Source organism: Chanodichthys erythropterus, chromosome 7, assembly GCF_024489055.1.
Source record: "Chanodichthys erythropterus isolate Z2021 chromosome 7, ASM2448905v1, whole genome shotgun sequence".
Classification (NCBI taxonomy): domain Eukaryota; kingdom Metazoa; phylum Chordata; class Actinopteri; order Cypriniformes; family Xenocyprididae; genus Chanodichthys; species Chanodichthys erythropterus.
The window spans coordinates 27,811,077-27,835,254 of record NC_090227.1 but is presented as its reverse complement, the minus strand read 5'-3'; the positions used below and the strand labels follow the sequence as shown (position 1 = coordinate 27,835,254).

At 36.6% G+C, this 24,178-nt stretch overlaps 1 protein-coding gene across 1 annotated transcript in view; it reads right to left on the bottom strand.

Moving 5' to 3' along the window:
- Positions 1 to 3,706: 3,706 nt before the first annotated feature.
- Positions 3,707 to 24,178, bottom strand: part of sema3e (sema domain, immunoglobulin domain (Ig), short basic domain, secreted, (semaphorin) 3E) — a 34,416-nt gene continuing 13,944 nt past the window's right edge. Inside the window, exons 5-16 of the mRNA XM_067389203.1 lie at positions 23,969 to 24,085; positions 20,179 to 20,321; positions 18,254 to 18,368; positions 16,824 to 16,893; positions 16,588 to 16,732; positions 15,587 to 15,809; positions 14,191 to 14,282; positions 14,054 to 14,095; positions 13,520 to 13,686; positions 9,662 to 9,729; positions 7,273 to 7,400; positions 3,707 to 4,293 (exon numbers count right to left, since the gene is read on the bottom strand). Of these exons, the coding sequence (XP_067245304.1) occupies positions 3,847 to 4,293; positions 7,273 to 7,400; positions 9,662 to 9,729; positions 13,520 to 13,686; positions 14,054 to 14,095; positions 14,191 to 14,282; positions 15,587 to 15,809; positions 16,588 to 16,732; positions 16,824 to 16,893; positions 18,254 to 18,368; positions 20,179 to 20,321; positions 23,969 to 24,085 (1,757 nt within the window). The 3' untranslated portion in view covers positions 3,707 to 3,846. The remainder of the gene's footprint in view (positions 4,294 to 7,272; positions 7,401 to 9,661; positions 9,730 to 13,519; positions 13,687 to 14,053; positions 14,096 to 14,190; positions 14,283 to 15,586; positions 15,810 to 16,587; positions 16,733 to 16,823; positions 16,894 to 18,253; positions 18,369 to 20,178; positions 20,322 to 23,968; positions 24,086 to 24,178) is intronic.

Genomic DNA, 24,178 nt, shown 5'->3' with positions numbered 1-24,178 from the left:
TCCCGACTCTAAATATTAATACTGCATGTTATGGACCTCCATGAACACAAACTGCATTCATCCATCATGTCAAAAACAATATGGTTCTTTCCATAACCTTAGTTCTAAAGCTGAGTTTGAGACACAGGCATCAAACAAGAAAATTTATATAATATAATTTACATAATATATACTACTATTCAAAAGTATGGGGTCAAGATTGGTGGAAAGAAATTAATACTTTTATTCAGCAATAAAGCAAAAATGATAGCAAAAACATTCATAATATTACAAAAGAATTTAAGAGAAATGCTGTTCTTTCAACTTTCTATTCATCAAATAATCTGGGGAACAAATGTCGAGCAGCACAACCATTTTCAGTGTTAATAATATGAAATGTTTCTTGAGCAGCAAATCATATTAGAATGATTTCTAAAGGATCATGTGGAGTAATGAGGCTGAAAATACAGCTTTGCCATGAAAGGAAATTTTTTTTTTTTTTGAAATAAATTAAAATAGAAAGCAGTTCTTTTAAATTGTAATGATATTTCACAATATTACTGTTTTTACTGTATTTTTCCATCAAATAAATCATCAAAAAAGACTTTACATTAAAAATACTTACAATATTTCGACCCCAAACTTTTAGTAGTGTATATCATATGCAGTATGAGTACTAAGATCAAAGATACCGGGAGAAACTTGTCTGTTAGTATTCTCATTCATCTCAACAGCAGCTGGTCAATGGTGACGTTACAGGGTTAACAAGGCCATGCTGACCAGTTATACCTCAACCCTGTGTGGATTTATGGTATTTATTACACAACACATAACAATTTTACATACTTTGAAACATCACACACCAAAACAGTTGACCTAATTGGAATATTATGATAGTTCTAACTTAGCATTTCACATCAAAAAATATTGTTGCATGTCTTAAAATTCTAACCAAGGAAGATGATGGTTTTATTTAAATGCTATGGATGTGATCAAACCTATATACAAAATTGTAATGCAAGTAATACATGTCCAGTTAAAACTAAAAGAACACCTAAGAAAAACACTAGCAAATATTACACCAACTAGAATAATTTATAAAATGATGAAAATACAGATAAATATACTCAGTATGTGCGCAAGGTTGACACTCGTGAACTGCTGAATTTAGATTGTCAACAGTGGAGAAGTCATTCAGTGAGATCCTAATAGGAAATCTCACATTGTTGAGAAGGGGACAACCGGTCTCTATCATTTGTCATTGTTCAGAGCAGTCCAAGAGGAAATGTCATTTGTCAGATCCTGAGAAGGTCTTTCAACCCTTTGTCTTTTAACGGCCCAGTCACTCAGGTAGCACTGCATGTTCCCTCTGAAGCAACCTTGGTATTTTCTTTGAAACTGAAATGTTATACAAGAACCCTGTACAAATATTCAAATCATTACATTTTCTTCCTCATTCTATTTAAAAAGGTACACCAAGTAATTACATGGTCTGGAATAACATGCTACCAACTATTACTACTTCTGTATTACGCATGCAGTATGTAACTTTTACAAATTTTCTGTATGCTTGGAAAAGCCAGATGACCCATTACTTTCTAAAACATGTAGTGTACAGCACTTTAAAGAATTCTATTTCCCATAATACAACACTTCAAACTGATTTTTAATATTTTTTTTATTTTTATTTTAATTATTATTTTAAGAATTATTTGACCAAACTGACAAATGTTATTAACATTAAACTGAATTAAAAATGTAAAACATACATTATAAAATGGATAGTTCAGGCCCTTGATTCTGATTGGTTGAACCACGTTCAAAGCCATTGTAAAGCCTGAAAACATACAGCTGACCGCATTACATTAGTATCGCTGCACCACTGAATGTGTATGTTGCTGCATGTCTTAGCAACCACTCTTAACAACGTAAACATATGATTGTTCTCTATTGATTTTGTTCACTGAAGCTTACTGCATTATGTAGAAGAGTATTGTGAGAGCGATATCAGGTGACCGAGTGTATTACCTGCATTCAAATTTAGCATCAGGTTAGTCCTGTTTCATAATAAAAATCTGTTTGAATGTCTGCTGCGATCTTTTCCTTTTAACATTTAATGGGTTTTCCTGTTCCCTGCTGACACTGACAGCGCTAGTGAAAGCATTTGGGTCTTGTTCCGTGTTCACAACAAGTTTCAATATAAAAGTCTTTGCGACTGAGTGACTTGCTCATAAAAACAATCTTTGCCGCCATCTAATTGCATAATAAATGTAACTGTTGCTATTCACGATTAGGGACTATTTTTTTTTTGGAAGAAAGCCTTTTAATGATTTTACTTCTTGAAAGTTGCATTGATACATATTTTTTGGCTTTGATGTTTGTATTGCGTGGTAACCGTTTTATAAAAGCAATAAGCCCTGTGAAGCCGTGGTTTACAGTGAATGTATAACAGCTAAAACAACTCTGCTCCGCGTCGTGCTAAAAAAAAACCGCCCTTTAGCTGCTATAAATTCACTGTAAATTCACTTGTTGCTTTATTTTATTTCCAATTACAGGACATCATTCACTGAATTTAAACTAAATACATTGTTCAAAAGTTTGGGGTCGGTTTGGGGTTAGTAAGATTACATTTTTTTTTTTTTAAGTCTCTTATCCTCACAAAGGCTGCATTTACTTGGTCAGAAAATTCAGTAAAACAGTAATATTGTGAAATATTAAAATTTTTAAATAACAGTTCCTTCAGAGATCATTCTAATATGCTGATTTGGTGCTCAAGAAACATTCCTATTATAATCCACGTTGAAAACAGTCTTGCTGCTCAGCACTTCTGTGGAAATTTTTTTTTTTCAAGGATTCTTTGATAAATAAACAGTCCAAAAATACATTGAAACAGAAATATTTTGTGACAATGTTAAAGTCTTTACTGTCACTTTTTGATCATTTTAATTAGGGCTGCACAATTTATCGCGATTAAACCGTACGCAATGTCAGAGCTCTGTGATCAGTAGTAAATGCTTCTCCATCTGAAAGCCAGAGGGCGCTCTTGTGCAGAAACTCTAAATATGCCCTGCCGCAGAAGAAGATAACATGCATCATATTGCTGTAGCTGAATAAACAGAAGATTGAAACGCTTTGATTAAACGTGACTAATAAACACACGACTGCCTTATTCTGTGTGAGAAGCCACATCATCTAACAGAAGGAAGCTCAACTGTCGTTATGAAGTGAGTTTGGAGTAAAAACATGTTATTAAATGTTGTCTTTTGTTGGACAATATGTTAATATACTTCATTGACAAGCTGTGCATAAAATAAATAAATAAATAATCACAGTCTTTGCGGTTTCATAATCGCACTAAGAATCGCGATTAAGCGATAATCACGTATAAGTTCAATATTATTTTTCGTATCGTACGATAAAACGTGCAGCAGTAATTTTAATGCTTCCTTGCTGAATACAAAAACACACACAAAAAAAAAAAAAAAAAAACAGAAAAATCTTACTGACCCCAAACTTTTGCACAGGAGTGTAAATCATCAGAAAAATGCAATGAGACAGCAATGTAGCATATAAAAGTAATACATAATGTGGTATACCTCTGCTTGCTCAAATCCATGAAGTCTACGAGAAAATTACTTAGTGTACCTTTAACTATCTGGCATATTGACTGTAGAGTAATGGTTATCAGATTGAATGACGCAACGGTAAGACTCTAAAGAAATGTTTTAAATGATTTTATCAGTCATTTGTTCTTTTATATAATAATAATTATGATAATAAATTATAATAATATAATAATAAATGTCTATATTTAATCATCTGCATGAGGCATGCGTTTAAATGGTTTGTTGTATCATCTAACGGTCTTTACTGTGTGTGTCGAGGTGCCCGTGCTCTCGCCCGCTGCTCTGCCCCGGGTGTGTACCGCCATTTGGGTGATATTCCCTTGAGTTTCTTCCTCTTCTTGTCGGATACACACCACACCTTCTCACAGTATTGCTCAACCCGCTGGAAGTTGCTGTAGCCAATCAGCTGCATGAAATCTTTGTACCAGAGCTTTGAGGAGGCGGAGGGTAGGCTGGGAAAGGTGCAGGGCGGAGGTCTGTGCAGAGAATCTCCTTCCTCTTCCTCCTCCCCTTTATGGAATAGACCCTCAACTTTGCCCTCATCCAGCACCTCCAAAGTGACGCGCACCACCGTCTGGACAAAGCTGTGCTCCGTGGACTGGCACACATAGACTCCTGCGTCTCCCTTCGTTATTTTAAGGAGCAACAGGCCATGGGGGGTTTGAATCACACGATCATCACCTTTCACCTGAGAGAGGGAGGGAGAAAGACACTAGTGCAAAGGAAACAATTGAATTTATGTAGCTTGTTTTGGTGGTTCGTCACCAGTTAAAAGTGCATTGTGCGGTTGCTAGAGTGTTCTGGCTGGTTGCAAGAGTGTTTTGGGTGGGCCCACATCCAAGTCTTGGGTAAAGCTTTGATTCCTCCTTTAAAGTGCACCCATTATGCTTTTTCGAATGTTACCTTTAATGCAGTGTGTAATATAGCGAATGTAAAAGGTCTGCAAAGTGTTCAAGATCAAAGGGTACAACAAATAAAGCTATTGTCTCCTAAAATAATCAATTGAATCGTCAACTGTGGCAAGCAGGCCGTGAGAATGGAGCGAGGCCGGTGGCATGAGTGCTAATGTGTGTCACTTGTGCACCACAGCGGTCTTGAGTCTCACGGAGGAGCTCTGGAAGGATAAAAGGAGGAGTGTCGACAGTGCAAGACGAGACAATTTTATTTGTTGATTTAGGTTTATGCGTTTATCTGGGAGGGACTTCCGCTTTACTTAAATTTTTTTATTTTGTGATTAAAGTTATGTTTAACATTCAACCTGTTCTCATGACGAAAACGTACCAGTAGGCACGTTTTGGCGAGTCGCGAAATACGTACCAGTGAGTACATATCGCTGCGGTTTCACTGCGAATTGTCCACTGAGCGGCGCTAAAAGAGTGTTCCTTTTTTTTTTTTTTGCCGGAGCAGATTATAGGGTGAATGCGGTACGTCTTTATGACGTTGCTTTTTAGACAAATTGCCGCAGTTCTCGATTTTACATTTGTGCTCCGTTTCGTTTTAAAATAACATCCCACCGGCGCTACGCCTAAACCTACCCGATGGCGCTAACAAAAGCAAACGTGACTTAAGAAGCGTCCGCGATCGTATACCATTTTTCAGCTCGTTTAGATCTCTTTTTTTTTTGCCCCAGTCAGTCGCCTTTCACGGGATTCGTACCCAGGCAGGGGGGAAATCGACTCCTTGTCGTAAGTCCAACTCCGTATCGGCCGAGCTAACGAGCAAGCTTGGTTACAGCCAAAAAAAGCGTAATGCGTAGAGCCGGAAAGTCCAAAGTACGTTTGTTTACAAATCGGCCGCTCCAGTAAGAAGCGTTTTGAAGTTGTGACATGATATTGCGCGAGGAGACGTCAAAACGAGGCTTTACGAATCCGTAATCCGCCCCCGGCCTTCGTCGAAACCGTGTCTGAAAACGAGCCAAAGCGCTCATTGACGTTTTACCGGCCTCTAGCGTTCGTTTCTGTCAGAAACTGCAGCCAGACGTACGTGCCGGTACGTAATTTTGTGTCTCGTGAAAACGTGCCCACGGGTACATGTCTCCCATGAGACCAGGTTGTTAACATTTGCCGGTTCCTGCCTCCTTCTTCCCCGGGCCTTTAACATGGTTACATCAGCAATTCCAGTCTCACTTCCTGCTACATACCTACGTAACAATGTAACAAATTCGAATAATGCCAGCCAATGTTACCAATGTTACCAAGTCGGCACTGAAGTTTTAAAAATGTGATGCTTTGAGCGCTGTTGAGCTGATTCGTAAAAACCTCGGATTGGCCATTGTGTTCACGCGCTCAACATATATGTCTGTGTTTGGATACAATGATCAACGCTTCAAAAACATGTTGTAAATAGACATCAATGATGCTCTTCACTGAGCGCTTACACAGATACACACGGAAGCATTTGAAAGCAGGCCATTCAAATGCTCCCACTTTCAAATTCAAACAATTCTGTGTGCTTTCAAACGCTCCCGTGCGTTGATCATTGTAGCCAATCACAGACATATATGTTGAGCATGTGAACACAATGTCCAATCAGAGGTGTTTACGAATCTGCTAAACAGCTCTCAAAGCGTCACATTTTTAAATCTCAGTACCGACTTGGAATCAAAGTCGGTACTTTTGACAACATTACTGTGTTGAGCTGAAGAAGCTTCAATCTGAAAATCAGATATGGTAATAGGCGTTTTGTTTCTGATGCACACTGTAAGCGTCAGACCAACGGACTGGGCCGTCTGACTAATCAGAGCAGAGTAGACTGGCGGAAAAGAGGGGTTTAGAGATACTGAATCTTCAAACTTTTTCAGACTCAATGTATATTATGAGAAAATTAATGTGTTTTTTGACCTTGGATGCATGTAGCCCTCTTGCAGGAGATTGCCAAAACCAAATTAGGAACCCTTAAAAATAACATAATAGGGGCACTTTAATTCAAGCCTATGCAATTTCCCTGATTTATCATTTACCAGGCAAAAATCATAAGTTTGATTGGTTTGAAGAATAGCTATACACTTCCCTTCAACCCACGTTTTGAGGTGTAATTATGAGCTACGTGTCAAAAATGTAATAATTTCAGTGGTTTGTTCTAATCTCAAAACTCAATTGAGAGCAATAGTAATAGTGATGCTCACGTTAGTTAATACTACTAATACATGTGCCATTATTGAAAGTCTAATTTACCATGTTTCTGCAGAGAAATGTCTTAGCAGATATGGTCAGTGACATAGCCAATGTCATTATTCTTTTTCATTTAAGACGAATCACTGGGGGCTGTACTACCCAGCCTCCCTGTGGTCAGAATGGTGCAATGAAGCTTTAATCTATATTTAACAGCCTTCTCTCATCAGGGGTTCAGACCATTGCTTGTGATGAAATAATTTCTGAACCTGACAAGAGCTCTATATAATCCAAGTAAACTCTGCATGTTATATGATTATATATAGGCTGCATGTTTGAAGAAAAATCTGTTATTGCATTCAGAAGTTGTTTACTTATATTTTTTATAATTTGAAAAAATTAATTATATAGATAAATATATGTATATAATATGAAATAAATTCTCTTTTAGGGGTAGGGATTGAGATAGTATTATGTCAAATTAATATAATATATTAGGTTTTATATAAGAATAATACAAGTCTATAGTATGTCTTCTTGTAGATGTCTATTTGTACCTCCTCCATGTCCATGCCATGTTGAATGTACCACATTACAGACGCCTGCAGTGATCGTGGTCTGCACTCCAGTAGGGTACTGTTGTTCTCCACACCATATACCAGCTTTTCTGAGATGCTTTGTTCTTCTGTAACACACACACACCCACATACTGAACAGCCTATTCATTATATGAAGATCTTTTCACCACTTTCTTGCAACTCAAATTTCTCTGTAAACTATGGAAGCTTGTTTCTACCAAAGAATAAAAATTTGTGTCTAACAATTCTGACTTTTTCTCAGATTTGTGAGATATAAATTCAGAATTACAAGAAATAAATTCAAAATTGAGAGAGGTAAACGTGCAATTATGACTTTTTCTTTGCAATTGGGAGTTTATATCTTGCAATTCTGACTTTATTTATTTTATTTTTTTTAAAGGTCAGAATTATGACAAAATCAGAATTGTGAGAATAAATTTGCAATTAACTTTTTTTTTATTTTTTATTCCATGGCAGAAACAAGCTTCCGTAGTAAACACAATCTTACATGCAAGTAATCCAAATATTGTGTTAATGGCTGCTACATGACTCCTGCCAGTATCTAATGACACAATCTGAATATTCATGCATCTTGTGAACAGATACTGTCAGTATTCAAGGAATAGAGTTTTTCATATTATGTTCTGTAATAGAGCACAACAGTACAGTTATGAAAGTAAAACAAAAAATCTTCTTGAACAAATGTAAAAGTCTTGTTATTTGACTGTCACATTTGAGTCCTTGCTGGATAAAAGTGTTTAATAATGAAAATAACGATGGCTCTTGTCTCTGTGAATACAATAAGAAACAATGGTAACTTTAACCACATTTAACAGTACATTAGCAACACACTAATGAAACATTTAGAAAGACAGTCAGAAGAAGTCAGTTATTATCGCTCCATCTGCCATTTTTCGCAATTGTCCTTGCTTGCTTATCTAGTCTGATGATTCAGCTGTGCACATCCAGACATCCTGCCCTTGTCTAATGCACTGAACATGGGCTGGCATATGCAAATATTGGGGGCGTACGCCCCGACTGTTACGTAACAGTCGGTGTTCTTCACCTGTTCTTCGGAGGTCTTTTAAACTAATGAGATTTATATAACGAGGAGGAAACAATGGAGTTTGAGACTCACTGTATGTCATTTCCATGTACTCTTGTTATTCAACTATGCCAATATAAATTCAATTTTCAATTCTAGGGCACCTTTAATCTTTTGTGCAAAACCTGTATGGACGCCCACTATACATAGTGTACCTGTTTGCCAAACAGAGCCATACACACAGGCTAACATTTATGATTGCTATCAAATGCTGTGAATGGTCTAATATTTTTTCCAAAATATCGTCTGAACTGAAACACTCCTTTTTTAGCAATCGAGGTTGCCAGGGTCAACTTGCAAGCCATCTAAGCTAATAAGACTCTAAATAGTGTTCTGTGCTCATGTGTGCAGCCAACGACAGAACAGTTAGCATGCTTAGCTCAAACTTTTACCATAGCCTTAGAACTGGTACACCGTTTTTGCTTGCAAAAACAAAACAATGGCACCGTGGGTTGAAATGTGCAGATTAAGGGGCGGTAATTTTATAATAAGATCCCCTTCCTATGTCACAAGGGGAGCGAAATCAGATGCTTGCAGAGAAAGGCTTGCAAAAACAAAGTTACTGGGTTGTCCTTTTTCATGCTTTCTGGGTTGGTAAATGCACCGGGGACCAGATTATAGCAATTACACACAAAAAAGTCAGATTTTCATGATATATTCCCTATTATTTCCTAAATAAATAAAATAAAAACAAAAATGGTACTGATCCAAATCGTTTGAATGGTAGTGTTCATCTGAATATTTTTCTACCAAAAAAAAAATATAAAACATGTTGTGCTTATATAATAAAACACTGTTAATCATAAAGCTATTGATTCTTTGTTTTGATTTGATTCCATTCACATTATAGTTTAGAACCTATAGTTCATTCTACCATATACATTGTTAGATTCAAACTGACGACTTTTGTCTTTTTGTCTTCAATATTTTTTTTTGAATGTTGTAATGTTTAATATAAGCGCTTATATTAGATGTTAGTTTGATTCAAGTTGAAATGCCTATGAAGCAAAAAAAGAATGATAAAATTACTTCTGGAATAAGGCAGCATTGAGAAGAACTGAGCGGACAGTGTCACGCTCTATTGTAATATACTGTGCTGTCTGTCTGCTAAAGTAAAAGCACCATCTGCGAATAAAGATCCAGAGACTCTCATTAACTGTACCATGACCTCTTCAACTTTCACGAATCTCATCCGCCTCATTTTTCCTTATAAAGCTCCTAAGACTAGTATTCTCCAATGATAAGGTTGTCGCCAGAACATACCACTAAGCTGAAGCCCATTGCACTGCTGAACTGCGTTGCCATGGCGGACGTCTTGCCGTCTGAAGCGCCTAAAGAATAAAAGAGAAAAATGAGACATTGACAAAACCCAGACACAGCCTGTCTGCCTGCCTGCAATTGTCATAATATCATCCTGCCGCCCAAGGTTTGTAACAGCACAAGGAGGTGACAGAAATTCAGTCAGATTCGCTCCGGTTTTTGTTGGTACTCTGTGAGTAATGACTCTGACAGGCATTTGGTGCCGATTGTGTGCGACTTGTCTGGCTTTGCATACAAAGTGAGCGTGTGATGGGTATTAATATGGGCGATAGGTGTTAGCCTCAATCGCTAACAAGCTCAAACTGATGACCACACTGAGACAGCTGACAGGGTTTTGAATCGGGATTAAGCAAACACTCCCACTCACCCTTTGCTCCGATACGCTCGAAACACAAGCGCACACACGCTACCCTGCGGCTGAGTGAAACATCAAAAGAGCTCTCACAAAAACACACACTCAGTGAGTTCACTAATGGAAACACCGGGCTGGAACCCGGACAAGATTTGGTGTACATACATTAACATTCTCACATACTAAAAGAACTGTAGAACTTAATCAAGAAATGCAGAGTTCATGGAAATAAAACAAACTCTTCCAAATGTCAAGGAATCTTTATGTCTTTAATCTTTTCTTATTATAAAAGCAATCTTCAGTCTCAATACTTTCAGTATATGCACTACCAGTCTGAGGCTGATATTTACAGAGCGTTTTTATATATCCCCCAAATATCAGCTCTACCAAATGTCCAGAGTTATTTGAGATTGATTAAGGCTAAAAGATTAAATGTTAAGAGGCACAAGATGTAATGACTCCTGCTACAAGAGGTTTAAAGGAAAAGACTGCCACCCTTGGAGAACATTAATATCTATCTACATACAGCTAAACAATCAAGAACACATTATTCATTTACGCAATAACTGTGTACAATTACATGTAATTATTATCATAAATATTAAGTAGCTAATAAATGACCTCATGGAAAATTAAATAATAATAATAATAATTTAAATTCAATGGCCCCAAAAAGTATTTGGACACTTACAGCCAGATGTCTGAATGTCATTGCACTACGTGACAAAATATCAAACCAAGCAGTATTTATTTGAAAGGAAAATTGTACTTCTAAAGAGACATGTTAGGTTTCAAATGTTATTAAAAATAAGGTACTGTATTTGAACATTTTGCACAGCCAGAAAATGTTAGTTAAAGGTGCTAAAGAGGATGTTTTGTTTTATATATTTTTGCAATATTACTTGAAACTGTCTTTACTAAGTGATAAAAGACTATTTATTAGGTGCACTGAAAGGAATAATAATATACATCATCTGTGCACGAGGTAGGGCCTTAAAAACATCAGCCAATCGTTTACATGATCATCGCATAAACGATTGGCCCTCTGGCTTGTCAATCACTGCATTATGTTCCTTGTGAAAGACGTGCGCGGATTAGCCCTTTGGCTTGTCAATCACTGCCATGACGTTCCTTGTGAGAGACTCTCCAGTAACTTTCCACACTCCACAGGCACCGCATGCAATGTTTTTGTCAGGAGACAGGAGTAACAACTGCAGATTATGAGTTACCTGCGGTGAGTCCGACATAATGAATCCACTAACACAACACAGCGAATGCCGGTGGTAAACACTCGTGTTCCAATACTCGTGCACGAGTTTTGGGAGGCGTTCCCTCGAAAAGAGCTGTGAAGGAGGAGGGTTGTTCTTACGCATGCGCTCATTTCAAAAACTCACTAACAGTCTTTGGTTTCTCAGTCGACGAAAAGATCCTCTTTAGCACCTGAAATGTGATGTTCAACTGAATGAAATTGAGGAGAACTAGCTCCATATTTCCACTAACAATGACTGAGAGACCATTTGGTTAAAAGTCATTGCATCAAATGGCTCAGAAAAGTGAATTTAGTTCTGAGAAAAGTTCTAGAATCACTTTTGGTTTAGAATTTTTATATATGTGTAATGAAATTGATGGTTTTAAGTGTGACTTAATTATCTCGTGACTTAAACTCAATTATCTTAAACTTGTGACTTTTGTCATTTATCAAAATTTCCTCTTAATGTCTTGCTATCATTGCATTACTAACAAAATATCAAACTATGCAGCATTCATTTCAAAGAAAAATGTCACAAACACTTTACAAGACGCGTTTCACAAAATTGTTATGTTAGGTTTCAAATAATAAAAGATACTGTTCAAAATTAGGTACTTGGACACTTTCTGGCTGTGCAATGTTATTGGAAAGTTTCCATAGTTAATGTGATAGTGGTTCCCAAACTGGGGTACGCGTACCCCTGGGGGTACGTGAGGTGACAAAAGGGGGTAACTTACGCGAACAAATTGCTGAGTAGTTCATTTAATTCTACCTTAAAATAATATTAAAATCGAGCATGTATTTCTAACTGCCAAAATGTCGTAAATCCAGTACATTTAATCAAATGACCTCATCTTTTGCAGTCATAAATTACTGTATCCACACCAGCAGCATGCATATGATAGATTGCATGCAGAATCTGCTTTAAATGGCGCTAAATTACTGTCGTTCTCGACAATGCACCTTTGTAAAAGTGAGGATTCAGCACTTACTCGCGTGAAGAACAAATATTGACACAGATAATTGATTAATTTCGATTTAAGACTCAAAACTTCTCCGATACAAAAACATACCTTGTGTGAGTTCTTGTATTTAATGATGATAACGAGCAAGAATGCATTGTTCCCAAATATATCCGCATGACTGCAAACGTGACATTATTATACAACAGGTAAAAAAATAAAACGTTCATTTTAAACACAGTACCGTCAGTATTTACTCTATTTTGCAATGAAATAATAGTTCTAAGGAAAACCACAGCAGAACTACAACACACGTCTGGGTTTCGCAATACAATTCTGCGGCTTTGAACGAATCGTGAGAGTCAATGATTCAATGATTGATTCACAGCCACTTGCTTCGTTACTGAATGAATGACTCGATGATTCACTCATAAAAACAGTGACTTGCTGCCACCGGTTTTAGTTTAATATTTAAAAGTTTTACTTATCATTGCATATTTCTCTATTGAACATTTTTATTTAAAACAGTATTTATTTTATAAAGTTATTCAGAAAGGTAAAATATGCACTGGAAAATCAATTTAGGGGGCAAATATTGTCCATTAATGGTAAAGGTGTGACAGCAGTCGAAATGGAAGAGAGGGGGTACGTGGAAGTATGGTAATCCCTTCAGGGGGTACTCCAAGCTAAAAAGTTTGGGAACCACTATGATAGACAACAGGTGAACAGGGAGAACTAGCTCCATATATCCACCAACAATGACTGTGAGATCAGTTGGTTAAAAGAAAGAAGGAAAAAAAAAGATGGCTCAGAAAAGTGAATTTAGCTCAAGTGTAATTTTTGAGTTTCAGATTTTTTTTATATCTATGTAATGAAATTGCCCGTTTTGAGTGCAACTTAAATATATCATACTTTTTGGGTCCATTCTATGTGCCTGCTTGGTTTCCTTCTTATCCTACCTAAACATCTTAGGGAGATTTAGTACCTTTCTGGGCCTTGAAAGTGGTAATTAAATTGCTGTCTATGGAGGGGTCAGAGAGCGTTTGGATTTCATAAAAAATACCTTAATTTGTGTTCCGAAGATGAACGAAGGTCTTACGGTGAACTAACCCTTTAAGGCTTTATTTTATCTAAAGCAGCTTTGGAACAATATGTGCTGTGAAAAGTGCTATACTAATAAATCTGACTTGACTAAATATAAGATATACATTTTTCTATGTATCTGACTGAAATGGTACCTTTTGGTATACAGGCCTGCGGGGTAGTACCGGGAACACGTGGACCCGTCCCAGGCACAGTAAGGGTCTCTGGCTAGGCAGCAGTCTGCGCAGGCGGAACCGTACAGCCCACAATGGTGCACACGGATCTGCGTTACACCCAGCTCAGAGCCCACGTACAGCTGTTGCTATGGAGATACAAACACACTGCTGTCAACTGCTTTGTTACATGTGATGAAAGCCATTATGTCCAAATCACCACGTTAGCATAATGATTGAGATCAAATCATTCTACTGAAGTGGGCATTGTTTGTATATTCTAAATAATTTAATATATTACAGTAATAACAAATAACAAAAGAATCTCATATTTGATTCATAGTATTTAGTAATAACTGTCAGCATTATAATTAACTACAAAGCATCTGTCTTGTTATGAATGCTGAATTTGCCAAAGGTATCAAGACTTGTAATGCTGATCAGTCATGCATGAAAAGTTTACTCAATACCACCATCTCCAGGTGGAAAACTGCAGTGTCTGTGAAAAAGTCTTACTCTTTTGGTAGAGACAAGGATCTCTGTAATAGGAACAGGGACCTAGAATGAGAAAAAAAAAAAGTCTTTAGTGTGAAGATTGTTTCTAAGAGAAATGAAATTGTTTCAATATAAAGACTATAAGGACTTCTGATGACCTTGAAAACCTGCAATTCCTCCAGAAGAACCTCTTCAACTGTGTCGGCTTCTTTGTTGTAGATTGTGATCATTTTTAATACTACAGAATTATCTGAGTTCAAGAGAGAGAGAACCTGAATTATTTACTGATAAAATACATTTTATGTAATATTTTGATATCATTGCGCTAAATAAGCCCTGTGTATCTTTATCAGACATTTTAGTACTGTTTCAGTGTCTTACACTGACCGAGGCTGCATTTACTTGATTAAAAATACAGTAAAACAGTAATATTGTGAAATACTAAAATTTTTAAACAACTGTTTTTTATTGCAATATATTTTAAAATGTTATTTATTCCATCATTACTTCAATCTTCAATATCACATGTTCCTTCAGAAATCATTCTAATATGCCGATATGTCTGTCTGATTATTATCAATCTAAAGTGTATTAATTTCTATATATCACAGTGTATATCTACTAAAAGATACAATACAGTTTGCCTTAAAGGTGCAATATGTAAATTTTAGGAGGATCTATTGACAGAAATGCAATATAATATACATAACTATGTTTTCAGCGATGTATAAAGACCTTACATAATGAACAGTTATGTTTTATTACCTTAGAATGAGCCATTTCTATCTACATACACTGTGGGTTCCCTTAAGTCCGGAACACACCAAACCGACGCCGACGAACTAGTGGCGACGAAATCAGACTGCGGGGTTGGCTCACGACGGCAGTGTCTGTGTCCAAAGTTGCCCTGACACACCAAACCAACACCCGACAGCCGACGGCCAAGTAGCATGTCAGTTCTGCGCCTGTGTGAGATGAAATGCCTATCCGAACCAGCAGGTGGCAGTATCTGAACAGCCAATCAGAATGATCAGATGGCTTGACGGAACAACGAGCTCCGACACTGATTCAACATTTTGAATCGGCCAAAAAAAAAGCAGACGAGGGCCAACTTCAGCCGACGGTGCGGAACACACTGAGAAAACTTAGTTGGCCGACGAACAAAAACTGCCAGACGGCCGACCGTCGCTTTGGTGTGTTCCTGCCTTTAGATGTTAAGTCGCCATTTTGCACCGGCATGTTTCTACAGTAGCCCTAAACGGACAAACTGCTCTACAGAGCGCGTTTGTTTGACTGGCTACTCTCTTCTATCTCAGACGACGATTTGTCCTGTGTTGGCCACCGTAGCTTCCCAATATTGCAATTCGCAACCTCACAGCTAGATGGCGCTAAAATGTACACACTGCACCTTTAAAGTCACAAAACACCAATTAAGATATAAAAAATAAACTGCTGCAAATATTTAGTTTGACACAAGCAACAATCCTTACATAACAACTATATGATGGTGCAGATCTAGGTGTATAAAGTTATACAGGTACTAAAATTGAGTACCAGTCCCTATGAAGAGAACATTGTAGTGTCCATCCTCAGCTTCTACCCGGTCCACCGCCAGCTGTGTGAGTTTACGTCCTCCTTCGGTGTCCAGCAGAATGGGCCGCCTGTGAACGGGCTGCACGGCCTGGAACATGAGGGGATGGGAACGCGCAAAACGAAGAACCTCGTCCGGGTATGCCTTTGAATTGGAGAACTGGCCTCCGTTTATCTTACTGGCACACTGTGAGAGACAAGAAGCGGTGAATATGAATATGCTCATAAACACAAGTCACAAAAGCCTTTCCATTCTTCCATTTTGTTTCTCCTGATTTGAGAATAGCTGTCCTGCTTCTCGCTGCTATAACCTTTTAGAACAAGAGACTAATCAGAAATCCAGTGGTGCATGACTCAAACCACCAAATTGCCTTTTAAAAGGTCAGCTGTCAGACACACTTTTTTTCATATGCTTTTCCTACCTGCACATGGAAACACAAGAAATGAGAATAATTTTAAGATGTGAACTACAGAAAAACCCTGGTCCTTCAATATGACAAGACATAATACACCAGAGAAAATGACTGTGAATTACAGGCCATTACTAACTATTGGAAACCAATCTGACTCTTTTATCGGCTGGAGATAAATAGCCAGAGAAGGACATTAATCAGCACATATCAGATATAATTATAATTCAGACCACAGCAATTTAAACATCTCAATGCTGCAAGTACGCGGATTCAGGCATTAACGTTAAAGAATTGGCATGACACGCTTGAGGAGAATGGTGATGTGCACAGTCATGCTGAAAATAGACTTATCTGCCTTGAGAGATTCTGTGTGTCTGAAGACATAAGATCCAAAATTCAACATTCACTCAAGTGGGCCTCCAAATGACACCGTGTGTCAGAGGTGTAAATGCAACACATCGTGACATTTTGTACACTGGGATTTCTGATATAACAAAAAGATTATGACACAAAGTGACTGATGGACCCAATATACAAACAAATATTACTCACCGATCCAGGTCGCGGGTAGGGAACCCTGCCATCATACACCTTCCAGTGGTGGTCAGAATGTTCCCGGTGTGCAAAAGGCCCGTTAAACGCTGCACGGATGTCTTCCATGTTATACATGCACACTGCGTATCCTTTAAACACGGCGCTGAGTGAAAAAAACAGATGCAGATGAGTGTTCAGACTGCTGTTTGTTAAAATGAACAGAATATAAGAGTGACACATGTGACCTCACACACCTGGTGGTGCTGAACAGACCAAAGATCTCTGGATTTTTCTCATCTTTCTTCCGCAGCACAAACACATCCTCTAAAACAAAACAGAAAGATGCACACAAAAAATGTATCATCATTATATTAAGTTAAATTTGTTTGTCCTGGACCAACATCATTAATCAAATTACCCAACTTTGTCACCTGAACCTCCTATATATATATATATATATATATATATATATATATATATATATATATATAATTTAAAAACATATTCGCATGTTCATGGTTTTGTTTTCAAATGCTATAACATATTAGAGAATTGACTTAGCTAAATGAATTGAAGATTTATAAGATTAAATTGCTTTTTTGTTTCTTTACACTTACTATCAAAGCCAATTAGCACATCTTTCATTATGAAATAATAATCAATTGGAAAATGTGATCAATTGTATAAAATACAAACATGTTGCCAAAATAATTTTGACTGTCAAAATAAACAGAATAGTCTCATCTTGTAACATCTCTGAAAAAGATTAGGTGAATGATACGATGTCAGTGAAAAACAAATGAGCTTTCATCTGAAAGTCAAAGCGATCATCAGCGAGATCCTTCTTAAGATTACAAAGTTCGGTAACAGTTAAGCAACACAGCTGGTGGAACAGCTTTGGATTTTCAATTCACACAGCTGGCTTATACTCAATGTGATAAATACTGTGAAGACATGGAGATGTATTGCAAATTCATCCAGATGGACAGATGGATACTTGATGAAATCTCTATAGCGAAAGGCAAAATGCAAAAAAGCAAAAACTGATTTATCAGCAGTCTTGCTCTGAGGCATCTGATGAATAGAATCACTGAGCTGGAAGAAATGGCTCATCGCTGAAGCTAAAAATGCATTTCTTCTTCCTTTATTTCTTCTTTCTGTGCTATAGTGCCTATTTTGGTCAAGCGGCCCATCTCAATGTATGGTGCAATGCTTTACACTGAGCATGACAGTGACTTCCTCTGTATATTACCAAGACAAGAGATAAATCAAAAGTTGCTTTCTAACTTTACTATATAGTATGCAATATTAGGGTATTGAATCCCAAATATGTCAAAGTTAACTAGATGTTTCCGATCTGTTGATTTTATTCAAGTATATATGCAAGCTTTATGGGTTAACATTTCAAACTCTTAAATGGTAACACTTATATTCAAAAGCTTATATATAAAAAAAACTAATTTTAGTATGTCCTAGTATTGGCATACCAGTCTAATATGTTCTTTGCATCATAAATAAGCTCCAAAGATTTTGTGTGGAGTAAAAGAAAACAAATTAGGTTTCATCCCATATCATGCATATGTTTAGAATTCCATGATGAGGTACAAGGTGTAAACTTCCATGTTTTAAGACAGGCGTAAAAAAGACTGCCAGAGAGGAAAACAGATAATAGAACGTCCCCTACCGAGCTCATCAAAGTGTGTGTCAATGCCGTTGGGTCCAGCCACTGAGCAGATCAAACGAGTCTTCAGGAAAGAGCTCCATCTGTTTACCAGCATTCTTTGACCACCCTGGTCATTCTGACGGAGGGGAAGAGATAAAATAGACACTTAATTTCACCTGACCTGTGGGTGGTGCTATCTTACAGCACAACATTTTGACAAAGATAAAAGTAACTGGTCATTGCTTGGTTGGATAGATTCAGAAATGTATGCCAACACAATGCCTGTACAATATTGCCCCATTATGGAGGCAAAAAGCATCTTTCTCCACTGATGGCCAAGTAGTTTTTTCACAAGCATTTAATTATATTACAGGTGCTGGTCATATAATTAGAATATCATCAAAAAGTTGATTTATTTCACTAATTCCACTCAAAAAGTGAAACTTGTATATTATATTCATTCATTACACACAGACTGATATATTTCAAATGTTTATTTGCTCAGTTTGAGAGCCCAGGTTGCTCTGATAGTGGCCTTCAGCTCCTCTGCATTGTTGGATCTGGCATATCGCATCTTCCTCTTCACAATACCCCATAGATTTTCTATGGGGTTAAGGTCAGGCGAGTTTGCTGGCCAATTAAGAACAGGGATACCATGGTCCTTAAACCAGGTACTGGTAGCTTTGGCACTGTGTGCAGGTGCCAAGTCCTGTTGGAAAATGAAATCTGCATCTCCATAAAGTTGGTCAGCAGCAGGAAGCATGAAGTGCTCTAAAACTTCCTGGTATGCGACTGCGTTGACCTTGGACCTCAGAAAACACAGTGGACCAACACCAGCAGATGACATGGCACCCCAAACCATCACTGACTGTGGAAACTTTACACTGGACCTCAAGCAACGTGGATTGTGTGCCTCTCCTCTCTTCCTCCAGACTCTGGGACCCTGATTTCCAAAGGAAATGCAGGAAATTTACTTTCATCAGAGAACATAACTTTGGACCACTCAGCAGCAGTCCAGTCCTTTTTGTCTTTAGTCCAGGTGAGATGCTTCTGACGCTGTCTGTTGTTCAAGAGTGGCTTGACACAAGGAATGCGACAGCTGAAACCCATGTCTTGCATACGTCTGTGCGTAGTGGTTCTTGAAGCACTGACTCCAGCTGCAGTCCACTCTTTGTGAATCTCCCCCACATTTTTGAATGGGTTTTGTTTCACAATCCTCTCCAGGGTGTGGTTATCCCTATTGCTTGTACACTTTTTTCTACCACATATTTTCCTTCCCTTCGCCTCTCTATTAATGTGCTTGGACACAGAGCTCTGTGAACAGCCAGCCTCTTTTGCAATGACCTTTTGTGTCTTGCCCTCCTTGTGCAAGGTGTCAATGGTTGTCTTTTGGACAACTGTCAAGTCAGCAGTCTTCCCCATGATTGTGTAGCCTACAGAACTAGACTGAGAGACCATTTAAAGGCCTTTGCAGGTGTTTTGAGTTAATTAGCTGATTAGAGTGTGGCACCAGGTGTCTTCAATATTGAACCTTTTCACAATATTCTAATTTTCTGAGATACTGAATTTGGGATTTTCCTTAGTTGTCAGTTATAATCATCAAAATTAAAAGAAATAAACATTTGAAATATGAATGAATATAATATACAAGTTTCACTTTTTTGAATGGAATTAGTGAAATAAATCAACTTTTTGATGATATTCTAATTATATGACCAGCACCTGTATAATGTTTTGCCAGAGAAAGTTGCTTATATTTTCCCTCTGTTGTATTTGATGTCACGCTAACCTCAATAGTATCTGGGTTTAGCCAGCTGCCCAGATGCTATTGAAAATGATAAAAGAAAGCTTTCTCTAACTATTATTGGTTACAATTTTGAATGCTTAACAAGCCTAGTTTTATTCAAAGAGCTAAACAAGCACGTTTTGACATCCACATGCCATACCGCACAGACTCTGCCCACTCTGGTGTAGACAGCTTTGTTTCCTCCATCCATGTTGGCCACCCGTTCCGTGAAGTAGTAGTAAACCTTATCATCAGCAGGATCGTCATTGTCAGGGATCACTGCTGCACCAACAAACTTTGGCTCTATAGGAAAAAAAAAATCTATATATGGTTATAATTGCACAGACACATAAACTACTGTTCAAAAGTTTGGAATCGCTTTATTTTTATGTTTTTGAAAGAAGTTTCTTATGCCCACCAAGGCTGCATTTATTTGATCAAAAATACAGTAAAAAACAGCAATATTGTGAAATATTATTACAATTTATACTTTTCTATTTTAATATATTTTAAAAGGTAATTTATTCCTGTGACGCAAAGCTGAATTTTCAGCATCATCACTTCAGTCTTCAGTGTCACATGATCCTACAGAAATCATTAGAATATGCTGATTTGCTGCTCAAGAAACATTTCATATTACTATATGTGAAAACAGTTGTGCTGCTTAATAATTTTGTGGAAACCGTGATCCATTTTGTTTTCAGGATTCTTTGATGAATAGAAAGTTGAATGAACAGAATTTATTTGAAATCTTTGGTAGCATTATACATGTCTTTATGGTCATTTTTAATCAATTTAATGCATATTTGCTTAATAAAATTATTCTATTCTATTCTATTCTATTCTATTCTATTCTATTCTATTCTATTCTATTCTATTCTATTCCCCAAACTTTTGAATGGTAGTTTATCATGGTTTCCACAAAAATATTAAGCATTCAAATGCAGCCTTGGTGAGCATAAGAGACTTCTATCAAAAACATAAAATCAGCAACAACAACAACAAAAACTTAATTATTTTTGACCATTAGTGTATTTACTCAGCAGGTGTTTAGATAGCACTGGTCTATAATTACAGGATGAAGAATCGTCAACATGCAAAACAACACGTGATATATACATCTGCCATTTTATGTGCAAAATGCATTTGTCCTATATAATCCAATATGAATTCTTATTATGCAGTGTGATCTGCATATCGGGCCGCTACAGCATTGTGCTGTGAGCATGAGTGGGATTAGATCTTCAGTGCTCCATGAGTCATAAGCGAGAACACTTAACACCAGTTAACACCATTCAAAACATGAACAGACCTCAACCTCAGACTGGGGGTGCACACGAGTGTACACAAAAATTTTTAAAAGTCTCCTTGGTTTTGTGCTATATGCTTTAAACACTCATATGTTATTGAGCAGATGACCTCAGTATTTGACCGAGTTTTATTATGTCTGAATGGATGTGAACAGGTCTCACAGAGACGGATGGTATGAGTCAAACACCTCGCTCTTTGTCTCTCTGTATGATTAATGCATCACAGCAGGGGTCTGAATCACATGTGAGAAGTGTGAGACGACACTGTATTCTTAGCACAGACTCATCATCTGTCAGAGAATGCACACAAGAAATGTACAATCTTCAGAATGAATACTAGCATACTTCTTTCTGCATACTGTGCAAAAATAGTATGTGAAACAGAATACAGTATGGAATATGTTTCATATACTGTAGTTTCACCAAATTGCATTTTCAATTTTTTTTTAAAATTGCTTTTACAATTATTATTATTATTATTATTATTGCTATTTGAGATGAGTCCTTGAGATGTTTTCAATCAGTACTAATATAAGGAAATATAAGGAAAAGCAGTAAAGACTGTAAAAAGACAGTAAATATTAGTGCTGTCAAATCGATTAATCGCAATTATATATTTACAGACTTCTATGTTAGATGTTAAAACATTTTAAAATGTTAAAAAATTCAAAAAAAATTTCAAAACACTTATCACATAACAAAGCCTCGTTTACTAAAATCATGTGACTTTGGCTGATTTGAAACAAAAGATTCGTAAAGTGTTTTGCGTTTTGAATCGCCCATCGCTAGATATTGTCAAAGTCGCTATAAAAAGTATTATCGCTGCTTCATAACATTAGGTTGAACCACTGTAGTCACATGAACTGTTTTAAATATGTCTTTAGTGCCTTTCTGGGCATTGAAAGTGTTAATTATCTTGCTGTCAATGCAGGCCTCACTGAGCCATCGGATTTTATCAAAAATATCTTAATTTGTGTTCTGAAGATGAACGAAGGTCTTACAGGTGTGGAACAACATGAGGGTGAGTAACTAATGACAGAATTTTCAGTTTTGGGTGAACTAACCCTTTAATACACACTGAAATGTGTGTTAAAACCTACACAGGCACGGTAAAATTACAATAATACATTGCTAACATAGGCTGTTTGTGCATTGCAACTGGACAAAAGGTTTATTCATGCATCTCCCAATTAGAATTTAAAACAAAACTATCTGTACTTAAATGCACAATTGTTGAAGGTGAAGTATGTATTCCATATATACAGAACAGTTTAATTTTATGCACAGTATACACATAGCAAAAACAGTAGTAGTAGTAGTATTGTAGTACACTATTCTGAATTTATCTTTTGGCGTGGAGCTGATGTGCTAACTGCACCCACGATGAGGGCACAAGCTTTGCTACAGTGATACGCATGGTAAAATCATCACTTTCATTGGGCTCAGTCGTAGCGATCTGGGCTGAAGGCCAGAGCTCCCGTATGGCTGCAGGAGGAGATATACAGCAAAGGGAAACATTAAACCAGCTCACAGCAGGATGCCACAGGCCTCTCTAAACCACACACAGGGCAGCCTGTACATCACTCTTGAATCTTTTTGCATCCAGCAGATATACATTTATATCCATTGTTTTGTGGCAGTAAAAAATGTTGTTGTTGTTGTTTTCCCGAAAAAAATAAAGAAATTTAACAATATAACATTTTTAAATAATAATAAAAAATGCATTGCCAGTTAAAATAGATTTAATATAGTTTCTTTTTGTAGTGAAATTTGTAATAAATAATACACACAAAAAACATAAATATTTAAACAAATAAAAATATTTGAATAATAGAATAATAAATAAACAAATAGAACAATACAGCATTATAGTATGTAGAAAAAATATGATAAACTTTACAAATAATATTTTAGACTTATTTATAATATAATTTTTTCACAGTATAAATTGGGTCTTTATGCATGTAAAATTATATCTAAATTTTAGCATGATCATATTTGGGGATCCAAATATCTAAAAGGTTCACATTTATCAAGTTATGTGGACTAGCTTGGTAATTTTTTACAAAATGCTAAATATAATATAAAAAGCGCATGTAACACACAATATTGCATATATTGCATAATATTGCAATATTGCATAAAACATTTTTATGTTTTTGAAAGAAGTCTCTTATGCCAAGCCTGCATTTATTTGACCAAAAATACAATAAAATGTGAAACATTATTAAAACTTAAATACTTATTTGATCTATTTAATGCATCTTTGCTGAAATATTTATTTCTTAAAAAAAAAAATAAAAATCGTGACCCCAAACCTTTGAACCTTAGTGTATATTTTTCCAAAATAATAATAATAATAATAATAATAATGTTAAAAATAATAATTTAACAAAAATTAAATATATTTAATATTTAATATCTTTAAAGATAAATAAAATTAAATTAAAAATCTGAAAGAAAGTTTTATTAAATTATCTTTTTCTCATAACATAATACCCACTTAACTGTTAACTATTAAATTGACTCTAGTTCTAGGTTGACATGTTTCAAAGCTTGTCAACCAGCATGTTTTTGTTTTGTTTTTTTAACCCGGCTTACAAAATTAGTCATTCTGGTTAAGTTTTAGTTTTCTCTCACCATTCAGCTGCTGTCTGTCACCCACTTCAGTCCTAATGAAGCTGTGGTTGCCTAGACGATATAGAGCAGCATCGTTCTCCCAATAATCAGTGTACAAGCCAACAAACAACTCCCCTCCTGTCAATCAAACATAAATTACAAGAGACAGAGAGAGAAAAAAATCAGTATAATGGATTGAAATCATGGAAGTCTTGTTGTATTAAGCTAAAG